Here is a 22,593-nt window from a genome sequence, read left to right on the forward strand (position 1 = left end):
TTAGAGTTAATGGCTTGCTTTGAATGCCAATAGCTCATAACTTGTGGCTCGATGGCTTGATGAGGCCTTTTCGGGCCCCGTGCTATTTCAGGCTCACCTGTGGTCCCAACACAGGCGGTGCACTCAGGTGGCCTGTGTCCACCCCAGAGGCTGCGGGACCCAGGCAATGGGGTACCAGCAGCTTTGCTCCTTGATCACACCCCCAAAGGCCGTAGGAGGGCTTCCACTGTGGGGATTGGGCCCTTTGCTAGCAGAGGGGTTACATCATCTCTTCGAGTGGAGGGGAAGGACTTCCACTCTACCCGTGAGGAAACGCAGTGTCAGAGAGACTCGGAAAGTCACCCAAGAAGGTGGAGGCCACCGTCAGCCCGTGGCTTCTGGCTCCCCGTGCCGAGTTCCCTGTGCTCCTCTGGGGTCCTGGACATTAGGACCGCTGGGGCCAGGTGGGAGAAGCAGGGCTCCCACAGTCCACGGTGTGAGTCCCTGACATTGGAATTTTACATTGGCCGCATCTGCTTAGCAAAGTTTGGAAAGCGGAGGGAGTAAAGAGAGGGAGTAAAGAAATCCAGAGAGAGCTGGTTAGCAATGCAGACTCTGAAGTTCGGATAGGATGGGTCCCGGCTGACGTTCACCTGTTGCCAGATTTGTCAGGTGTCCCTGGTGAGTCTGGGGCAGGATTGGGTGAGGAGCGTACCGGGGGGAACACAGCAGGTGAAGAAGGAGGGATTTGCTGGCCTGACCGTTCACAAGGGACCGCTCCTCTCCAGCAGCACCGGGCAGCCCAGAGCAGTGAGAGCCTGTCCTCACGCTGCTGTGGCATCAAGGGAGCCTGGGTCACGGCAGTGCTCAGGGGATGGTCATCAGTATCACAAGCTCAGTCGTAAATGTCGCTGAGACTCTCTCTTCTGTTTTCTCTCTGCACTTCATTCATCGGGGCCTGTGCAGGGTTGATTCTCGTTGCATAGACAGTGGTAAAGCCATGCATACTGAGGGCAGTTTTCCTTCTGAGGTGTTTGTTCGTTTGTTTGTAATTCCTGAAATCATTTGTCTCCAGACCAAATTTATTGTGATGGAAAAATGGCATTGTTTTGCCTGTATCGCAAAAGAGATTTGATTTGATTTTGTAAAGGAGACGGATGCTTTTTATTCATTCTGATTTCTATGCTCCTGAAAAGTCTTTCACTCTCTTGTTCAGGGCAGGAATACAAGGAGAAGATAAAACACATCCCTTTTTATTAGGATTTTAGTCCCCCTACCAGATAGGCTGCTAAGATTGTCCTTTGTAGTCAATCATTTTCATCGAGGTGTACTCTTACGCCAGTAGATTGCTGTTTATTCTCACATGTTGCTCTTATTTTTTTTTTTTTTTGCGGTACGCGGGCCTCTCACTGCTGTGGCCTCTCCCGTTGCGGAGCGCAGGCTCAGCGGCCATGGCTCACGGGCCCAGCCGCTCCGTGGCATGTGGGATCTTCCCGGACCGGGGCACGAACCCGCGTCCCCTGCATCGGCAGGCGGACTCCCAACCACTGCGCCACCAGGGAAGCCCCGTGTTGCTCATTTTTGACATGAAGTGCACAAGAAGGAAGTCCAACCACAGCTTTGATGCTTTTCTGAATGTCAGAGTGTAACTGCTGGGTCCAGGCTCAGCGGAAATGGACGTAATGAAGGGGTAATCTCCCTGGTAGATCTTAACGCGGGGTTCCTGGTTATTGCTGGAACCCAGAGGTTAATGTAGTCTGTAGCCATCTTCATGCCCTGCAATTAAATAAACTCCGAGGTATTGGAGGAAAATGCTGAAGGACAAGAAGTACTCGTTTTTTTTTTTTTTTTTTTGGCTACTTTGCAAAATCCTATCCGTTTTAAGACTTGAATTTTTGGCTTTTGATACATCAAATCAAGAGAGTGGAAGAGTTGGTGCTGTAATAATACAAAATAATACAGTAGCACCAAGGGGAAAACGGGGGGCTTTCTAGGCAGTGTAAAATTCACTATGATTTTGTCTATTCGCTGGACCATTTCTTCACCTGTGTTCCTAGCATTTAGGAATTAGGTGATTTGTCTGTGATCCCCCATGGGCAGCAAGTTGCTAATTAAGCAGCTGGGAATCAGGTCCCTGCCCTCCCCCCACCACCCCATTTGTTCTCCCTTTGGTCTGAGGGGGTTGTTAAAAAAGGGAGCAATTAGGGCTTTCGAGTGAGAGCGCCTATTGTGTGTGTAGTAAAATGAGGGCCTTGCATTTCCTGGTTAAATGTGCGGTTCTGCATGTGGATAATTTTGAAAACAGGCCAGAGCTGAGTCCCGCAGTGTTCTTAGCAAGCGGAGACTGAAGGGAGTTTGTAGTCAGGATGAATTTTGAGAAAGTCCAGGCAAGGGAAAGGAGACGGTTCTCCTGGGAGTGAAAATAAAAATAAACAACCGAGTAGCTTTGTCATTGGATTTGTGTTTTGTTTGTTTCTGCAGCTCCTGCCCGGATGGTCTTAGGCCTGTTCTCCTATCTGTCGGTGTCAGGAGCTGTTTGCATTCTTTGGGTTCCGGGGTCTTGTTCCTGTCACCGAGAGCAGCCAGGGTGGGGCTGAAGGTGGTCCTGGAAAGGGAGGTTCCAGAAAGAAGGCCTCGCTGCATCTTTGCTTTTCTCCAGTGGCTCAGAGAAGCAGCTTTGCTGCTGGGGAGAGAGGCTGTTCTCTGAAATAAGCCCGTGTCCTTTGTAACTGTGTCTCCTTCAAAAGAACTGGGAAGGGACTTTGCGATTCTTTGGGATTCACTTACGATGCTTTCCTGAGCCCCCTCAAGGGTTGATCTGTGAGTGTCCTCTGGAAGAGGGTTCAGGCTGTTTCAGGGACAGCATGGTGCACGCCAGTGTGTTGGGGTGTATGCGGTGCGGTGAGGAGCCCCTAGGCCGGCCAGGATCGGGGGCCGCTGCAGGGTCCAGGCTCCTTCCTCTGCCGTGTGGCTTTTATTTCCAGCTCCAGGTTGTCTGCGCCTCTCCGTGGAAGGCTGTCTGCTTGCCCTCACCCTGCAGGTCAGCAGGCCCAGCTGGGCCAACCCTGCTCCTCAGTAGGACGAAACCGGATTGATGTGGGTGCAGGGGTGCCCGTGGGCATGGGAAACAAACAGCAGCCAGTGGGGATGAGGAAGGAGGTCTACTTGGAGGAGGCGGAACTGGCCCAAAGAAGGGTTTCTCCTGGTGTTTGTATAATCCCTGCTTTCCTCCTGCATCACGCTTTCAGATTTCCTAAGAAAGCCCGAGTCACACCCTCCGCTTGGAGTAAGAGGGGGTCTCCGGGATGCTAAGGAGAGCTGACCACACCCTGGTGGTCCAGGTGCACGGTGTGTGGTTCCATTTGTCAAGACGGCCTCTGGGTGGAGGCTGGTTGGAATCTGCAGGAGCCCGGCCCTCTGCCCAGGCTGCCCGCCGCTCTCAGGGCTCCCCCGGGCCGGGCGGCACCAGGAGCTGGCTCTCCAGCAGCGCTGTGAGTGTACACACGTTTATCACTCAGTGACCCGCGTGGTCAGCAGTGTTAGGACCAAGACAGGAATAAATACAGTGTGGTGTTGTAAATACATTCTGTCTCAGCCGTCTTCCGCGACCTGCGCTTTACTGGTCACTGCAGGGTGGGGTCCGGGCCCGGCACTTTATTTCGTTGTGTGTCTGTGTGTATGTGCATGTATATTATATATATGCGTGTATTTGTACATATGCATATATATTTGTTTACATTTTTTGAGACCTTATTTTTTCAGAATAGTTTAGGTTTATAACAAAATCGAGAGGGAGGTACAGAGATTCCCCTTATGCCCGCCCCCCACGTGCACAGCCTGCTCCGTCATCACTCACCAGAATCGTAAAGACAAAGAAACTGCTGAGGACACCGTAAATGGATGACCCCGGTGGTTTGAATTTCATTTTTCTTGGGGCTCAGCACGAATTGTCCAAACCCCAGGCACCTTTGCCTTTGAAAGTGTAGGTCTGGCAGCTTCCTCTTTGCTCAGCATCCTGAGTGTGCATTGTGGGCTTCCCTGGTGGCGCAGTGGTTGAGCGTCCGCCTGCCGATGCAGGGGTCACGGGTTCGCGCCCTGGTCCGGGAAGATCCCACATGCTGCGGAGCAACTAAGCCCGTGCGGCACAATTAATGAGCCTGCGCTCTAGAGACGGCGAGCCACAAGTACTGAGCCCGCGTGCTGCAACTACTGAAGCCTGTGCGCCTAGAGCCTGTGCTCCACAACAGGAGAAGCCACCGCAGCGAGAAGCCTGCGTGCCACAACTAGAGAAAGACTGTGCACAGCAACAAAGACCCAACGCAGCCAAAAATAAAAAAAATAAAATAAAATAAATAAATTTATTTTAAAAAGTGTGCGTTGTGTGGATACTGTGCATTTTCATGTCTGAGCTTCGCTGGACTTTATCTTAATATAGGGCTAAGCCAGGAAGGAATTCTACTGGCATCCACATTTAACTGCTTAGAATTCCCTTTCTTAAGCCCTAAAATAATACGCCATGCGTGTGACCTGTGGGCACACCAGTGAGACAGCGGGGGGTTGGTGTCTTTTCCTTTAATTTTACGTTTTGGTCGTCAACTCAGAATAACTCGGCCGAGAATTTCTGCTTAAAATTCCTAACAGTTTCCCCCGAGTGCTGAGCGGTTTTGGTTTCCTGCTCCGTCCTCATAACTTCCCCTTGTGTCCTTAGGCCCTGTCCCTGAGTTTGCTTTGGAGGCGGGGGGGTGGGGTGTGGGGGGTGTGGGGGGGTGTGGGGTGTGTGTGGGGGGGTGGAGGTTGGGGGGGAGTCACTTTCTTTCTCCAACTGCCTTCAGATTTCTGTTCTGAAGAAGCTAATAGTTTGGGTTCTTCACTCCTGATAAAAGTTCCCTGTTACTTCAGGTTCCCTAATCTTGGTGTTCTTTGAGAATTTCTTTTCACTATTATGATTTAAATTGAAAAGATAAAATGTAACCTGAAGTGGAGCCATGTTAATGATTAACCAGCTTCTTTTCCTAAACCCTATTGGGTCATTACAGAGGACGCCCAGCATGCTGGCCCCCAGTGACGACAGCTAAAGGGGCTTCAATGTCCCCGACAGGCTAAAAGCAGCCAGTCAGCGCTTACTGGGTGTGTTTTATTCTAAATTCAAGTCCAGTAGCATTTCAAAAGCGCATGGGAATGTGTTTTCTTAAGATTATTCCACCCCAAGTGGGGGAATTGAGTGGAGCGCAGAATGGCCTCTTGTGAAATGAGACACATCTTGCGTGACTTTTGGTTCTAGCTGCTCTGAGAACACACGTGCACGTGCACACGCGTTGCCATACACGCACACACGCACAGGCTGCTGGGTGTGTGCCCCTGACGCACGTGTGTTTATCCTTTAAGGATCGCTGCACCTTGGGACTTGAAAAGAGCGGCCGGCTGGTCTGGTCGCCGTGGTCCCCACCCTGTTCACCCCGTGATGAGCTCTTCCAGAGGGGCTGCAGTGTCATCCCTGTAACTCCCGCTTAGGGAGTCCAGCCCACAGAAAGGTCCCGATCCATAGAGGACTAGCGTGAAGGAGTATCTGGTGTGTACGTCTTCTGCTGCATCTTTGTTACGTTTCATTTAGCCTCTTGGGAGGCAGCATTCAGTCCTGCCCGGGCAATGATGGAGGCGGTGAACATTTTTAAAGTAAATCTTTAAAAACTGAAGGTGTGTTTTTCTGGTTAAGTCAAGCATTAATTTTCTTAATCTGGTCAGGTAGATCAGGCATTAATTTTATTAAGCTAGTTGCCACAAACAAATATATTCCATTCGAGGGAAGATATGTTTGCAAGTTAAAAGGCACCGCACACATTGTTGCAGTGTTTATATAATACGCGTCTTTCTTTAATGGAGCCCTGCTTAATTTATAATGAATATGTAATACTTGTGATAAATATCTTTGGTGGTATGTGCTTAAATATCGGCCGTGCATTAGTGAATGGAGCTCATTTTAATTCCCACTTTGCTCTCTTTGTTTTCCTATTAAGGTTATTAAAAACTATATTATTGAATTTTTTTTTTTCATGCCAGATGGTAGAAAATGTGGAAGGTACCAAAAGGTGACAATGAAAAGAAAATCTCTTCATTACCTTGTCCCCAGGCCACCTGGTTCCCTAACCCTAGATCAGCAACTATGAAGTTTTTTTATCCTTCCAGAAGTGTTCTCAGCATGGACAAGCTTGTGTGGGTATTTTACACACACACACACACCCAACCCTGTAGCTTTGGGATGGCTGCACTTTGGTACGTTGGGGTTTTAAACATGTTGTTGGCGACTTAGCCTTCATTACAGGGATGTATCCAAATGTACGTAACCAGCCTTGGGTTGTTACAAGCACAGCAATTGGCTGTATTGGGTCTTCGTTGCTGTGCGCGGGCTTTCTCTAGTTGCAGCAAGTGGGGGCTACTCTTCGTTGCAGTGCGGTGGCTTCTCTTGTTGCGGAGCACGGGTTCTAGGTGCATGGGCTTCAGTAGTTGTAGCTCGCGGCTCTAGAGCACAGGCTCAGTAGTTGTGGCGCACGGGCTCAGTAGTTGTGGCTTGCAGGCTCTAGAGCACAGGCTCAGTAGTTGTGGCGCACGGGCTCAGTAGTTGTGGCTTGCAGGCTCTAGAGCGCAGGCTCGGTAGTTGTGATGCACAGGCTTAGTTGCTCTGCAGCATGTGGGATCTTCCCGGACCAGGGGTTGAACCCGTGTCCCCTGCATTGGCAGGTGGATTCTTAACCACTGCGCCACCGGGGAAGTCCTCCCCCTTGACTTTCTGACACATCCCAAGGTGTTCTCACTGGACCTTCAGTGTCTAATATGTTTCTGAGGATCAAAACTCCAGCTTGAAAGTCTTCTTCTAAACCATAGTGTCGTATTGTAAACACTTGGATTTTCCAACCATCACCTACCACAACTTTATTGGGGGGATTTCAGGCAAGTGAGTATTTTAGTGAAAACCCAAAAGGCCCAAAGTTCACTGGCTACAGGGTCATTTCCAGGAAAGCCAGGAGCTTCCTTTGTCCTCACACTTGCCCACATTCACGATAGGAAGGGTCTTAACACCCCTGGGCAGGGTGGGCCCTACAGGGCTGGGGCAGGACTTCGGAGTTGTTGGAGCGTGTGTTACGTTTTAGGAGGCAGGACACGGATTGGAATCGGAACAGCCGTGTGAACCAGGCACATCTCAGCTTCTCTGGGTGGAAGTGATGCTAGGGGTGGGCTGGACCGTCTTCGGTGTCCTTCCCGTTTGAAAACTGGCACCTTGGGGGTATCTTGACCTTGCACTTCGGTAAGTCTCAGCATCTCACTTCCTTTTACCCTCCTGTCTTACAGATGCCTTTGTGAACAGCCAGGAATGGACGTTAAGTCGATCCGTCCCGGAGCTCAAAGTGGTGAGTGTTTGCTCTGGCCTTGGGCGTGGTCATTCCTTACCTGCAGGAGGGGGGCTTGGAGGGGGGCTCAGGAAGACATGAGGTGTGACCTGTGAGTGCCCCAAGCCCGCATCCTGGTGGGCGTGAGGGTTCTCATTCCCTGGGGCCCAGAGGTGGGCCGTGTTCTGCTGCGTCCTGGGGAGGGCCCAGGTGAGGCTGAGGTTAGGGCTGGAGTCCCGAGGGCGCCCGTGACGGTCATGACAGACGGCCAGGCAGGTGGCCTTGTGTGCGGGGCTGGGTCCACCCACCACTGTCTCTCGTATCTGAGTGTGTGAGAGAGAGACTGTCCCACACACACACGCGCGCGCACACACACGCACACAGCTCATTAGTCCTTTGCAGGATGTCATGGACAGTCTCTAGTGAGGCATCAAGATGTAATTATAATTCATCACTGAGAAAATGTGACTGTATACTGTGTTACAAAGGAGTAGCATAAAATTTAAAGTTTTGTTTTTATTATGAACTTTAAGTACTCTTTCAGTGACACTATTTAAATTGACTTAAATAAAAAATGACTGGATCCGTTAACAGCCACACCTCTGAGCCTCTCCCCACTTCACCCGCCCCCCGCACTTGGGGATGGAAGAAAGGACAGCTAGAACTGTTACATAATCACATCATTATGAAATACGCGGCGTCTGGAGGACGTGTGTGTGTGTGTGTGTGTGTGTGTGTGTGTGTGTGTGTGTATCTTAAACTTCTCTCGTGACAGACTCTGACCGTGGTGACAGCAGGTCAGCTCATCCTGTCCAGGCCCTGGGCCTGCTCTGCTCGGCCCACCTGGGCCCTCAGCCTCGGCATGTTGTCCCCCCACGTGCCCCTTCTCTGAGGCCCCAGGGTTTGATAGCAGTTCCAGCCTGTCTGCCCGGTGACCCCAGAGGCCCTCAGATACCCTTCCCGGGGCCCCAGCCACCTGTGGTGCTTCGCGGGTGAACTCGGGGGGGCGGGGGACAGGCCCCTTCTGGCCTCTCCCTCCGAGACAAGGAGATGGAGCAAGGACAAGTGTGTCTGTGACTTCCAGTGTCACCGGGAAGAACAGGTTTTGAAACTTAAGGCCTGAAGGGAGGGCTCGTGGGCAGGCCCCCTGACATCCCCCCGGCCCGAGGGCGTCCGATGTGTGTCCCCGCTGCCACTGCCAGGCATCCAGGCCAGGCCCCCTGCCCTCCCCTCTCGTCCCCGCTCCTTCCTCCCAGCAGGTCTGACCTTTCTCGGTGGCTCCTTCCTTGGGGGGAGGCAAAGGGGCCCACGGTTCCGGGGCCGTTCCAGAAGCGCGGGTTCCACAAGCCCAGCCCTGGGACAGTGCCGCTCTGTCCCCTGTGCTCTGTGACGCTGTCCCCGGAACAGAGCGAATCCCGCAGGACACTGTCAGGAAGCGACATCAGCAGTCGCGGCTGCGCGGCCAGGGATGCTGCTTGGAGGTTTCCAGGGAGCTTTCCCAGTTTCAGAGGCGGCCTCTTGAGCCAGCCAAAGGTTGGGGTCCTGCCGTCGGAGTAAAGCAAGGGGAACAGTGTTCTGGTGATGACGACACTTACTCTGTGCGGGACGTGGGGTACCTCCTGGGTGGAGCTGCCACCTTTAGTCCTGAGCCGGCGGTGCTGTTGTCCCCACTCCCCAGGCATCGGGGGCGGAGCCTCACATGTTAAGAGTGTGCCCAAGGAAGCCCTGGTTAGTGAGACGCTGAGCCGGTATCTGAACCTGGAGTTTGTGCTTCCGCGTCAGCTCTGCCAGCAGAACTTTCTGCAACGTGGAAATGTTCTGTCTTCAGGGTGGCACCCATGGGCCCTGTGCGGCTGTAGAGCATCTGAAGTGTGGCCAGTGCAAGGGAGGAGCTGAAGTTTAAAGTTGAAGGATGTCAAGGCCCGTGGTTTAGACCCAGTTTGGGGAGTTAAAGGTGGTGAGGGTTCTACCAGAGCCCGCATAGCAGCCCGTGACTGAGGACGCCTCCTACCAAAACCTGTTCTCTGCTGGTATTTCAAAAGCATGAGTTTTCTGGAATCAATGCTTGGAGTTTGTGTTAACCGGTGGTGCGGATTTATGATCCTAAAACAGAACTCTCATAAAGTTGGCTTGAATTCACAGGAGCGGTGGGCTCCATCTCACGGAGAAGTAAATGGGGAGGAATTCACAGGGGCGGTGGACTCCATCTCACGGAGAAGTAAACGGGGAGGATTCTGCCCTTCTTCTGGGGGAGGCGCCCTGACCCCGACCCGTGCGGGGACGGCCCAGACCCCAGCAGGACGGCCAGCTCCGCTCTGGGCCGGGCATCTTCCTGCCGTGGGGTGCAGTGGGCAGCTTGGCCTCCTCAGCAGATCCCTTCTGTGCTAAGGCGTTCCCAGCGTCTACAGAAATGCTCCTTTGTTCGGGGCAGCCTCTGTGTATCCACAGGGCTGCGATTGTGTCCTGCCTGGGTACAGTACCCGGGACAGGTGGTCCCTTAGGTCAGCACCCTCGGAACCCCTGACTCTTTCAGAAACACAGCAATTCAGTGACATAATAGCAAGCCTCAAATGGACTCTTTATGTCATGTTGGGCCATAAACCATCTGGAATCTGTCAGAGAAAAAATGTCAATGTTTGCTTTCTTTTTTTTTTGGCCCACCACATGGCTTGTGGGATCTTAGTTCCCTGACCAGGGATTGAACCCGGCCCCTCGGCAGTGAAAGCAAGGAGTCCTAACCACTGGACCTCCAGGGAATTCCCCAATGTTCGCGTTCTTTTCAAGAGTGGCAGTGCCATGCTATATGCTTCCTGAGGTTGTGTGACGGGGGCCAGTTGCTTTGGGTCCACACTCGGGTCCCTGCAGACGTGTGCTAGGTAGCACGTGCTGACCACTTACCTCTGGGCGGAAAGCAAACCACTCCATAGATCCCTGGCCTGTAGAGGTGGGCGTCTGTCAGCAACCCGTCATATCCTATTTGCGCGTTTTCATTGAATTCTCAACTGGGATTTTTACCAAAAGCCTCGATTTTATTTTCAGCAAGCCACATGTATAAGCTGGTACGTGGTGAAGTGTGGGGACAGTAGAGAACTCAGTTTAGAAAGACACCTCGTGTGATGTGACTGTTCACAGCCCTGCCCAGAGGAGGCCGGGCCTGTGTGATGACGTGTCGCCACCAGAATACACAGTTCTGTGATTTTCAGGACACCGTTTCCCATGTTACCTTGCTTCTCCCTGAGCCTGTAGACCCAGACTGGCCTGATTCCGTTCTCTCTAGTTTGTATCCAGTAGCAGTTCATGGATCCCAGCGCAGCTTTACAGCTTAAAGAGCATTTTCATCCCTCACTTTATTTCCTCCTCACAGCTGGTTGTCAGTTTCCGCCAGTGTTTCAAATTAAAATAATGCCCACGGTGCGCAAACATGAGAAGGTGTATGAGATGGCCATTCAGTCCAAATAAAACACCCCCCCCCGCCAGCTCTGCCCGGGATTGAGTGATTTGATCCCTAGAAGGGGTGAGTAAATTCTTAGCAAATCATTGACATGTAAGAAGGAGGGAATATTGCCACACACAGAAAGCACAGACTGAACAGTGATTCTGAACACTTTCCTCCTCGGGAAAGGAAAAGCCTGATCTTAATTAAACATTCAGTTCTGCGGCTTTTACTGTTTCGGATTTTCTCAGCGTGGAGCTGACTAAGCAGGAGGTACCCTTGAGCAAGAGAATAATTAATAGGTAGAAATTCTCAGATTATAGAGGCCCGAAGCGAAGGGAAGACATCAGTCAAATCAGGAAGGGAGACAACTTTATTTAGGATCCGTCCACATAGTCTGGGGCTTGGAGCTATAGTAATAAAGCATCTCGTTTCTACTCACTGGCGTTCGTGTCATTCATTCATTCATTCATTCACCCAGTGTTGCTAGGAGTCCGCCGTGGGCAATGCTGGGGGGTAGAGAACCAGACACAAACGAGACCCGGTCCCTTGTCAGCACTGGAGAGAGTCAGACCCACATACCGATGTTGGGGAAACAAAGAGGTAAGTGGCCAGGTAGTGTTAGGAGGAGGGCACTAAGGGAGCTTTGGGGAGAGGCACCGGTTGAGGCTGCGGCATTAGGAAGGCTTCTCAGAGGAGGTGACATCTGAACCGATTGCTGACCCACGAGTAGGAGTATTATTTTGGGCAGCGATTGATGTGGAACGATCTAGGCGTCTGGAGTCTGCAAGGCCTGTCAGGATGGTGTTTGGTCACTGGCATATCGAGGACGAAGCAGGGAGTCGGAAGCTGAGGAAGAAAGGACCGTGACGGTGGGAGGGACAGAAAGGTTCAGGGTTTTAGATCAGGTTTTAACTTCCTTTCCACAATCTCGTGGCAGATTTGTTCGCTTTTATGTTTGCTCTTCTCATTAGTGGCACCGTCACCCATTTATCCAGCCAACCAAGCACACCCCCCACCCCCCGTTCCACCCATCCATCCAACCATCCCACGTTTACCGGCACTTTACTGGGGCCGGAGACAGTGCTGAGCGTAGGCATTCAGAGAGGTGTCCTTGCCAGCATCAGAGACGTAGTTCTTGGTCTTCGGGGACCCGAGCGTACTGGGGGGTGGCGTCAAGAGCGTCAGCAGTCAGTGTAAAGTGTTCTGGGTGTGTAGAGAAGCAGGGAAACCACCCAAAACTCTTCAGGTGAAGGGACGGGTGCCCAGGTGAGTGATATGTTCGTGTGGTCCCTGCCGGACCTGGGTGCCTACAGCAGAATTGACCGTGAGGATTTCGAGGGAGACGCTTTGTTGTCTGTTCATGAGATACTTGGACTCTGGCCTGCAGGCAGTGGGAGGCTTCCCGAGAGTTGTGAAATGAGGGAGTCGCATCTTTGCAGTGTCAATTTTAAAGAATCTCTGGTATTCTCTGGGCGAAGAGGGGGAGCTCCCAGGCAGGGAGATAAGCTGAAGGCTCTCCCAGGATCCGGTGGACAGACGCACAGCCTGCCCCGTGGTGGGGGTGGGGGTGTGTGTGTGGAGACCCTCAAAAGAACATCTGGGCGGGGTGGGAATTGGAGACAGCGTCCAGGTGTCTGGCTTGGGAGTCTGAGTGGTGATGTGATCACAGGATGAAGAGCAGATTGGGGAGAGAACGGTAAGGTCTGGACATGCTGAGGTTTCAGTACCAGTGTAGGTGTGTATGGGTTTACCTGAGAGGGGGTGGGGCTGGAGAATGAGAGTGGGTATCCATAGCTTACTGGGAGTAGGTGGGATGTAGCCTGCCTCCCTTGGTTGGGGGGGGGGGTACTTAGAATCCAGGATCTAGGGAATCTAGGAGGTCTAGGGAAGGAGCCAGCGTGGGCCGGGGGTAATTTGAAGAGGAAGGCCAGAGCGGGAAGTTTGAAGAAAGAATCTCCTCTACAGCTTCCCGTGATGCAGCAAGGGGAGGGCCAGGGGATTTAGAAACAGAAGTCCTCGGTGACCTCGAGCAGTGTCCTTGTAGCCATAGGGTCAAAACAGCAGGCTGGGGGTGGGTAGGGTCAGAGAGTGGGCGAGAGGGAGGCAGGCTCTTCGTAGGCGGGGGACCTGTGTCCAGGGCAGGTCTCTCGTCCTGCTTTTCCTCAAGAGAGAATTGATTGGATCATGCTTAAATGCAGAGGGGAAAGTTCTAGCCGGGGAGGAAAAGATTAAAATGCAGGAGAGTCTTTGCACAGAAGATAGAGGGGGAGTGAGATCCCGAGCAGAGGGAGGGCCTCCCCAGGCACAGCCACCTGAGTCCAGGTGTGTCAGCTGTGGTAACACAGGAGCTTTCTCTGAAGAAGGCAGGGTGAAGCCAACCATGCCCGCCGGTGACTGTGAGTTCCTGCTTGCTGGTACAGTGGCCCTCACGTCATGCTGACCTGGTTTCCATCCAGCACGAACACCTTTGCCGCCTTGACCGTGGGTCCCTGCTCTGTCCTGCAGTGTGGACCCCGTGTCCAGAGATGCAGGCCGGCTCTCCTCCTCTCCCCGCCTTGGTCCCTTTTTCTCCCCTCCGGTCCCTCCCCCGGCTCTGTGCTTTTCTGCTGTGGCTCTTTTTCAGCTAGTCTCACCCGGCTGCAAATCCTACCCCAGAGTTGTGACGGAATGCATGTCCTCCTAATCCCCTTGTGGCTCTGTACTGCCACTGCGCCCCATTGAACCTCGTACCTTGTTGAGTGTTTCGAGGGTCCACAATACGTGTTGGTGGGCTCCCTCACTGTACACCTTACCGATCTAACCAGCGCTCATGGGATTCAGTGTGTGTTCTAACCATGTTGATTCTTCAGGCTGTAGAGGCTGATAAAACGTGAGAGGTTAATTGAAGGTGTTGGAATCCCTTCTTCTCCAGCAGAAGGATTTAACTAGCCCATTTTGGGCCATCCCGCTGGTGCCTGGTCGTGGTGGTGCTCAGGACTGCTGTCCATTTTAACCTCTCTATTTGCAGTTGCTGAATAGCACGATATACTGACTACTCTTTAGTGACTGCCCGTTTCTGTGTTTCAGGGCATTGTGGGTAATTTAGCCAGTGGCAAGTCGGCCCTGGTGCATCGCTATCTGACCGGCACGTACGTCCAGGAGGAGTCTCCCGAAGGTATGCTGCATGTGTCACACAGTCTCCACCTCTAGAGAGTTTAGTTTTCTGAATTTTTTGTTAGCATATTCTAAATCATTACTGTGATGTATCCCATGTCAAGAAAAGTAATAATAACATAACCAAGCAGTAAAAATCCGTAGGCATGTTGCTTCTTCTGTAGTATTTTTCGCTAACCATCTCGGCATTTGGAGCAGATAGAGTCAAACCATGAACGCTGTTGAATGTATTTCGTACCGAATAGTTCTGTCCCTTCAGATGTGAATCCAGTGTCACCCCTTTAACTGTTACTGCTTGGACGTTTCTCTGATCTGAATCTTGAGTTTATACCTAATTTGTGTGTACTGTTGCTTAGTCATAGATCCGAGCCTTTCAGATGACCCACCACCATGTGTTTGAGTATGTTTCCCCCCTTATATTGTATTCTAAACATTTAATAATCACTTTGCATGAGAAGAAGCTATTTCTTTTGCCATGAGGCTTTTACTTCTTCAGTTAACATATCCATATTTTGTTTTTTTTGCTTTGAATAAAATGATGGTAGTAATGCTAGGAAACCGCTTAGCTCCCGTGTCCCCAAATCCAGGTAGAGTGTGCACACACGGTTTTCTAAATTATATTTTCTCTCCATGTGACCTTTTGAAATCCAACTCTGAGACACTGAATTTCTGGTTCCTTCTTTTTCTTACTGGCTGTTCCATTCTTTGCAGATATGGACGCAGGTAACTATACATTGTCTTCATGGCAGCGCTTGTCTTGTTTGAAGAGCGAGGAGAGACACAACTCTGTGCTGTAGTCTTCCCTTCCCTCCTTGTTCTGTGTATATCATCCTATTTTGTTTCATTTGATCCTTTCCTTTTTTTTTAAGTTCAACATTTCACCCTGTTTTGTCCCTTAGATGTCTTTTTAGCAGTAGTCCCGAGTAGCTTCACGTGTTTCCTGTAACACCTGTTCTAGTATTTAACTCCTGTCTTGGATACTGTGTAACCGTTCAGAAAAGCGTGGCAGATGGAATTCTGTGGCAGTCGTTGCGTGGGGCTCTGCCATGACTTTGCAGCATTTTGCGATCCCGCCATAAAAGTCTCGTGGTGGTCACATGAGGGAAAGGCCTACGTTTTTCGTTATCCGTACTGAAATGATGGTTTAAGGGAGATGAGAAGTGAAGGCTCAAATGTGGGAATCAATGAGGAAAAGCATAGCTAGACACTGAAAAATGGATACAGATGCTAGAAGATCGGTGTGCTTTAGAGAGGTGAGAAAGTTGGCCGTCTTCTTTCCTGGAATCCGTACCTGGGTTGTCCTTGTGTATTTGTGCCTTTGTGTGTGACTGTGGGTTTTAGCCATAGTCATTTTGATTATACCCGAGAGTTTTTTAGAGCCTTTTTCTTGGGGGGTTCTACTTATTCCTCGGGTCTAGCAATTGTGTAGATTGATGACACCAGCTGCTGATGGGCTAATTAGCTGGACTGCAAGTGAGAGGATCACCTCCTCAAGTAAATCTGCCTGTGTGCCCCTGGAACGCTCAGGATTTCACTTGAGGGGACCCCTTGGTCGGGGGTCCCTGGAGGTTTCGTGGTCTGGGCCCTGGTTTTGCTGCCACGAGCTGGATTCTCCTGTGCTCCGTTCGACGTCTGGCGTGGTTGGTGCGGGTCCCCGGTTCTCCCGCCTGTGGCCACCTTCCCCTTCCCCACGTGGTGCTGTTTCGTCCTTACTGTGGCTTTTGCCATCTCCCTTTGGGCGTTCAGTTTGTGCCATCGCATTTGGCCCTGACTGTGATTTCTTTGTAGTGGGCCCTTATATTTTGATGAACACAAAAGCCTTTCTCTTGAACGTTCGCACATCAAAAGTAAAAACTGTACCCAGTGGGGAGACCTAAATGTGATCTGTAACAGCCCTACTTCTTCGACTTTCCAGGTAACACATTTTACTCCGGGAATTTCATGGTATCATACGATTTTCAGAGTACATTATTTTACAGGGTGGATGCATTCTCGAGTTCGCTAACGGGACGTCCCTTCTTTCATCTGCAAAGTGGAAACATCTCACCCCTCAGTGGGGTCTGTGCCCAAGGGCTCCTGGGTCAGGGGAAAGACTGTCCGAGATCTTTGCTTGCACCCTTCAGGAGCTGGCCCTGCCACCTGGCCACCTGTCCTCTCACCGTTTGAGAGGTCAGGGGATTGTTCCTTGACGTTGCCAGGAGCGTAGAGAGGTCCCTCCAGGGGACGTGCGTCAGGTCCTCCGGGACCTGCAAGAATTGTGAGCAGGCGCTGCCTGGTGCCTGGAAGCCTTTAGTCCCCACGACTCGCTGTTTCCCAGAGGCCAGCCGCCCTGGAACCAGGCAGGTGGGCATGTCTTTGCTTCCCACGTTCTGTCCACGTACTGGGGCGAGTCCCACGTGGCAGCAGGAGGGAACCGTAATTTGTTGTTTCCAAAAGGAAATGAATGAGAAAAGCCTTGCTTTCTCATCGTCTTGGCACACAGAAGTCCCTGCCCCCGGTCACAGAGCCTGTGGCTGCAAAGTGATTTCAGTCCTTGCCGGATGCATTAACATCCATCGATCACGCTTGCTCGCTTCAGTGAGAAGCTCTCCACAGAGGATGTTCTGGAGCTGCGGTGTTCTGTGTCATCCACCCAAGTTTATGGAGAACATCAGAGCAAAGGGAATCCTCTCTGGGGTGTGCGGGAGGCTGATGAAGCCGATTACAGCTCAACACCACCTGCAGCTTCTTTCGTAGCGAAGGGTCAGGTTAGGACACAGCTGAAGGTGTGTGTCACGGTTGCCAGGCCGAGAGGTTTGGCCTCTGGCTGAGCTGTGAGACCTCTCCGTTTTCTTGCTGTTATTATTACCTGCAGCTTTATCCCCCTTTCCTCTTAAAATGGCTGGAGTGATCCACTGCCTGCCCCATACAGCGTGGCGGCTTTGCATGGGAGGCGTGTTCCTGGGGGCTCTGTCTATGCACACAGCTCACTGGAGCTTCCCTGCCCTTCCCCGTCTGCACAGGCTCTTCTTGTGCTTTAATTAATGTGTAAGTGTCCTTTAGTGTTACTCTGACCTGTGGGGGGCATCTTTAGATTGCTGGGAGGGTGCAGGTGGTCAGGGCCTTCTGTTTTCGGACCCCCAGGCTTCTCCAGAGTGCAGGTTCCATCACCTCTCAGAGGATGACACCTGTTGTGCTTTGTGTGCTACATTGGGGTTGGTACTTTATCCCTGTGGCAAAGGCAGCTGACTCGTACGATTTAGATTATTTTAAAGATGCAACCGAAATGAGGGAATGGATTTAAATACTATGTGTGGGTTTTTTTTGTTTTTTTTTGTTTCTGTTTTTTGCGGTACGCGGGCCTCTCACCGCCGTGGCCTGTCCCGTCACAGAGCGGGCCCAGCCGCTCCGCGGCATGTGGGATCCTCCCGGACCGGGGTACGAACCCGCGTCCCCCGCATCGGCAGGTGGACTCCCAACCACTGCGCCACCAGGGAAGCCCTTATGTGTGTTTTTTAATTAGTGGATTAACAATGCAAAAGTGGGTAACCCAGTAGGGAGCCTGTAAGTCCACAAAAATAATCCAAAGAGTAAAATTTTTGTGCAGGCAAATACCCTTTTAATCGTGCGTGTGCGTGAGATACATGTGCGTATCCGAGTCCTAGGGCTGCGTGACATATTACCACAAACTGTGTGGCTTGAAACAATGGAGATGTATTCTCACGGCTCCGGAGGCCAGGAGTCTGAGATCGAGTTGCTGACAGGTTGGCTCCTTCTGGAGGGAATGTGGGAGAATCCACGTTCCGGGTGACTGGCAGCCCTTGGCGTTCCTGGGCTTGTGGACGCATCATTCCACTCTCTGCCGTGTCGTCACGGGGCCTTCTCCCTGTGTCTGTGTCCAGGTTTCCCTCATCTCATGAAGACACTCGTCTCTGGATTTAGGCCCACAGGTACTGGGGGTTCAGACTGGAACACATTTTTAGGGGACAGAATTTAACCCGTGATAGTATGTGCATATTACACATCTGGTGTTGAAACAGAAGCTGCACTCGGACCTGTTAAAGTTGCCCCGTTACTTCTTGGTGACAAGAAGGGCGATTAGCTGCCCCAGACCTCACTGGCCATGCTCATGGCTGGTCTCCTAGAACGTCACAAACATTAGGTTAGTGTACATGTGACCTTCACACCTCTGATGGAATTTCACAGCTGTCACTCACTTCTGCTGGAAAGAATTGGGCGGAAATTATTCCTCGGCCATTCAGTCCCCTATTAGTGGCTGCTAATTAGGACAGTGAATGAGGACCTGGGCGTGTAATTCGAGTTCCATCTCATGTGCTTGCGCGCTTGAGGTCTGCTGTGCACCCTGCCTTCCCCCGCCACAGACTCCACGGGCCTGCCGCAGTTTTTTGCTCTCTTCCTTCAAAATAAGAAAGAAAAGGAAAGAAAACCAAGGCTGCCCAGTATTATGTAGGAATTTGATGGAAACGTGGGCCACCTGAGACACTTTCCCTTGCAGACCGGGACACGGTGGTGTCCCCGAGAGCTCTGAGCTTCAGAGCTGAGCCCTTGTCCCGCTACATCTCCCTCTGTGTGCCCCTCCCTTTGTGCTTCTCACGGTGGGCCACACAGGGGACCTGGGGCCCAGAAAGGCTGCTGCCCAGCAGCGGCTCTCATGGCGGTGGAGGAGGGGAAGGGGCCTCTAGCTCCTTATAAGATGCACTACAGCGCAGCACCCAGCAGACTGAGCAGCCGGTGTTAAGGTCGGTGGAAACAACTTTAAGGACGTCCAGAGACCGACCTTCCTGTGACGATAAAGTTAACTGCTCTTGGCTAATTTTTCAAGGACTTAGGGCCACCACATGGGTGGGAAGTGCCAGGATGATGTCACGCTGTCTGAGAGCTCCCCTTCGTTGGAATCTGGAGTAAGCCCTCATCCAGGTGTGACACAGGTGGGTTCGCCACCTGCTGCGGAGCGGGGCCTCAGCCTGGTGTGACTTGGGGGCGGCTGACCCTGTCGTTCCCAGGTCCTCAGGAGCTGAATCCATCAGAGGTTCATTCCTTCAGTGAATGACTCCAGCTTCCTGTAGGCTCTTCACCAATTCACATTTTTGGGTAAAAAAGCTCTGAGGCCATGGCAGCCCCGAATCTAGGCCGGCAGCCTGCAGGTTCCGGCCACGAGCCCGGTAATGGGGGACGTGCCAGCACGAGCGAGGGCTGCGACGGCACTGCCTCTCACCCGCGTGTCAGGCCCGCACTTACCTGTGGTTGAAACCCGGGTTCCCAGCCTGTCGTAGCCACTTACTGTCGTTGTGGCCTTGGGTGAGTTACCCATCCTCCTGAACTTCAGCTTACTCCTCCCTGCTCCCCAGTCCTTGTAGGCACTGAATATGCGTGTAAGCGTGTAGGAGACTGCGTGGAGAGAGGGCTCAGGGACGCGTACCTCGTAAATAAGGGTCCTGCCCCTTCGCTCCTCCATCTTCTGCTTCAGGTGGGCAGCCCTGCCTCCTGGGCTGTTCTGACAGGTGTGGCTTCAGGACTTCGTGTCCACCGGGCGCGAGGTCATGATCCCCGCTGCTCGTGCCCCAGGCGTCCTGGTCCTCGACCAGCTCAGGCCTGGCTCGAATATGCCTGAGGCACCGTCTCTCCTCACCAGTGCGGTTATTCTAACAGCTTTAAGCACAGCTCAGGTCATGACAGTAGAGGGCTGTACGAGATGCCTGGGACCTAATCGGGCCATTTGGAAACTAGAAAGAAGGATGGAATTTAAACTGGCCCACCATCCCCACAGGGCTTCCAGAATGGGGCTGAGTTCTCTGAGATCTTTCTTGCACCCGGGCGGTGGGGACTCTGTCTGGGCTGCTTGCAGGGTCACGAGCTTCTCTGGTTGGACGTGGCCTCAGAGCACGGTGGCCACGGTGATGGATGAGACAGCCCCATCTTAGCCTTCTCTCCGGTGTTTCCAATCCGAGGGTGCCCCCCCGAGGGTGACTGGCCCTGGGGTTACCACTGTGCCCTGCCCGTGCCTAGCCGGGACGTCACACACTGGCTGCAGTTCTAATGGTCACTTCCTCCGGGGTCAGGGGCTGCTGGCCATCAGGTCACTGTGAGCTGGACGTCCCTCTGTTACTCTTGCCGGTTCCCTTGAGGACTCTGCCTGGAATTGTTTCCCAACAGATGTGTCTATCGTCAGGGCAGTAAAAGCCTTCTCAGGAGCATGGGTATCTGAAGTCATTTTTTAAAAAAGAATGTTTACTTAGTTTCTTAGAAACAAGCCATGTGGTAAATACCAGCCTTATTTTCTGGGACATGTGAAATGCATTTAAACTGTCAGCTCCAGAAACCCTTTCCAAATCAAATAAACTTAAAAAACATTTTTGTGAGCTACCGCTGCTCAGCAGATGTTCGGCTTATTTCTAAACACGTTCTTGGTGCTGTTTAGTGTCGCGATGAACAAAATATGTAAACACTAATAAAATTCGAGTAGTTTTGAAATCTAGCCAGTTAAATGTTTCAACGTACCTTTACCATCTTACTTGCAACCAAGTGATTATAAGTACATGATAAGTTTTTAATGAGGATTATCTGAAGTCTTAAAATTAAGAGCCCACCGGTAGGTTGGCTTAGTAGATAAAGCAGAAACCAGTTCAGCCATCTTCTTTAATTATTTCAGATGCTGACTCAGTCTCTAACTATAGGAATATCATTGATTCCTGCCATTGTTCTGATCTGTGTAACCGTCTGCTAACTCTGTCCCCTCACACGTAAGCCATACTGAGGATCGGGTGATAGTGCCTTTAAAATAGGCGAAGGATACTAAAATAATCACTAGAACTTCAAAGAAATCATTAGAGAGAAGGGTGTTCTACTTCCTTATAAACAAGAAAAAGACAGCTGTAAAATTAGAATAAGGAGATTATGTTTTTGGCATTGACAAAATTGGCAGGACAAAATGTATTTTTGAATTGGTTGTTTGGGACTCAGGACACATTGTCCCGTATTGTTATAATTAATTCACCGGGAAACTGAGGGCCTACTGAGAGCTGGGCATGGCACCTGTGGCCAGTGTGTGTGTTCCAGAGGGGAGAAGAAGCTTCTGGATGAATAGCTGTAATTCACGGTGGTGATTTACACCTGGTCAGCTGAGCAGCCTTGCGTGCTGGCTTCAGCCGGGAAGTGTTCCTGGGCTCTCAGGGTAGCCCACACATCCTCCTTCATGTCATTTGATTAACAGAGACCCCAGAATAGTAGCGTGCCTGCTGGGAACACAACCGTGTCATTCCTAAGACACCTCAGGACAAAACCATTTCTTTAATAGGAAAAAGGAGACTGGGGTCTAGAAAGTTCCACCTTTGAAATTAGAAATGATTTTTTCTAGAGAAATTTTAAGTCCCAAGATGGTGTTTTAGACCTTTAAGTGCACGACTTAATTGCAGATTAGAAAACAGTCCTTGGATCTGTCAAAGCTCAATTGCCACCAGGTGTTTTCTCCTTGGTCCGTTGCTACATCTGCCCATGACCTTGGGCCCTGACTTTGTCGTCTTGCTGGCAGCGGCTCTGGATCCAGGGAACCAAGTGGCCGCCGACCAGTCCATCATTCACCCAGGCAGGCAGCTGCCTGCTCTGATCTGGTTCATGTTCATTGTCGTAGTGTAGAATCCCTTGGTTGCATGGGAGAGATGACCAGCTTCACTGAGCTTCAGTAGAAAGGGGGGATTCATTCACTTATGTACCTGGAGCAGCTCCGGGGATGAGTGTATAGCTTGAGAAAGCCCCTAATCACCTGATGCACGTGAGCTAGTGAGGAACCTGCCTCTCCCATTGCTTGGGTCTCCCCACTTGGCGGCAGGCAGTTTGGGTGGCCTCGTGACTGCATGGTCTGCAAAACTCACGTCTCACGGGAGGAAGAGTTGCATGTTTTTCTCAGTAGCTCCGAGGGAAGACTTAGAGACACCTCTGGATGGCATTGCTTGAGGCGCAGACTATAAGTTTTAACCAGTGGGAGGCTTTGTAATGCAGATCTCTTCCCTGATGAACAGACCTGTGGGAACAGGGTGCCCCGGAGACCAGAAGGGCCAGGTCCTGTTTGCTCTCACCTCTGTGCTTCCTTTCGCAAATCTCTACCTTTCACAGGCTCACTTCTCTCCCACCCTCCCACCCCATTTTATTGGTCCCAGGGAAGGGCAAGATCTGAGGCTCATAACCAGTCCTTGACCGAGGCAGTCTGACCACAGGTTGAGAGGTTCTCTGTGCAAGTTTGTACAGAAAGGAAGAAATGCCGGCTGAGGCCAGCCTCGGGGCGGGCAGAGGAGAAAGAAAGGGGGGCAGGCAGCACCGTCAGATGCGGGGCAGTGGGTCAGGGGGCCAGGCTTACGTTCCAGAGGGGGACGGGTATGGATGTGCCAGCGTGGAGCCCACCTTCCAGTCACGGCTGGTGCGAGACGGGATTGCCGTGTGAAGAAGATGTACCTCCTGTAGGATGACGCTGGGAGGTCACGCCTGCTGGATGTTAGAGCTCTAAGGGCAGACTTTCACTGGGGCCATGGTCAACTCCCAGGGCCAGGACGTGGAGATAAGGCAGCAGAAGGGAAAATACCAGTAGCAAAATAGGCCAAGTGCCAAAAAAAAAGAATTACACGAGGAGGGTGTGGAGTGTGATGAAGGTGC

General features: G+C 51.7%; 1 protein-coding gene across 3 annotated transcripts in view; it reads left to right on the forward strand.

Annotated features, from left to right (window-relative positions):
- The window catches only part of AGAP1 (ArfGAP with GTPase domain, ankyrin repeat and PH domain 1), a 549,941-nt gene that overhangs the window by 176,622 nt on the left and 350,726 nt on the right, over positions 1–22,593 (forward strand). For all 3 annotated transcript variants that reach the window (XM_065880907.1, XM_065880908.1, XM_065880909.1), the window contains exons 2-3: positions 7,324–7,382; positions 13,864–13,951. In XM_065880907.1, coding sequence (XP_065736979.1) covers positions 7,324–7,382; positions 13,864–13,951 — 147 coding nt within the window. The remainder of the gene's footprint in view (positions 1–7,323; positions 7,383–13,863; positions 13,952–22,593) is intronic.

This window comes from Phocoena phocoena, chromosome 7 (genome assembly GCF_963924675.1).
Source record: "Phocoena phocoena chromosome 7, mPhoPho1.1, whole genome shotgun sequence".
NCBI lineage: Eukaryota > Metazoa > Chordata > Mammalia > Artiodactyla > Phocoenidae > Phocoena > Phocoena phocoena.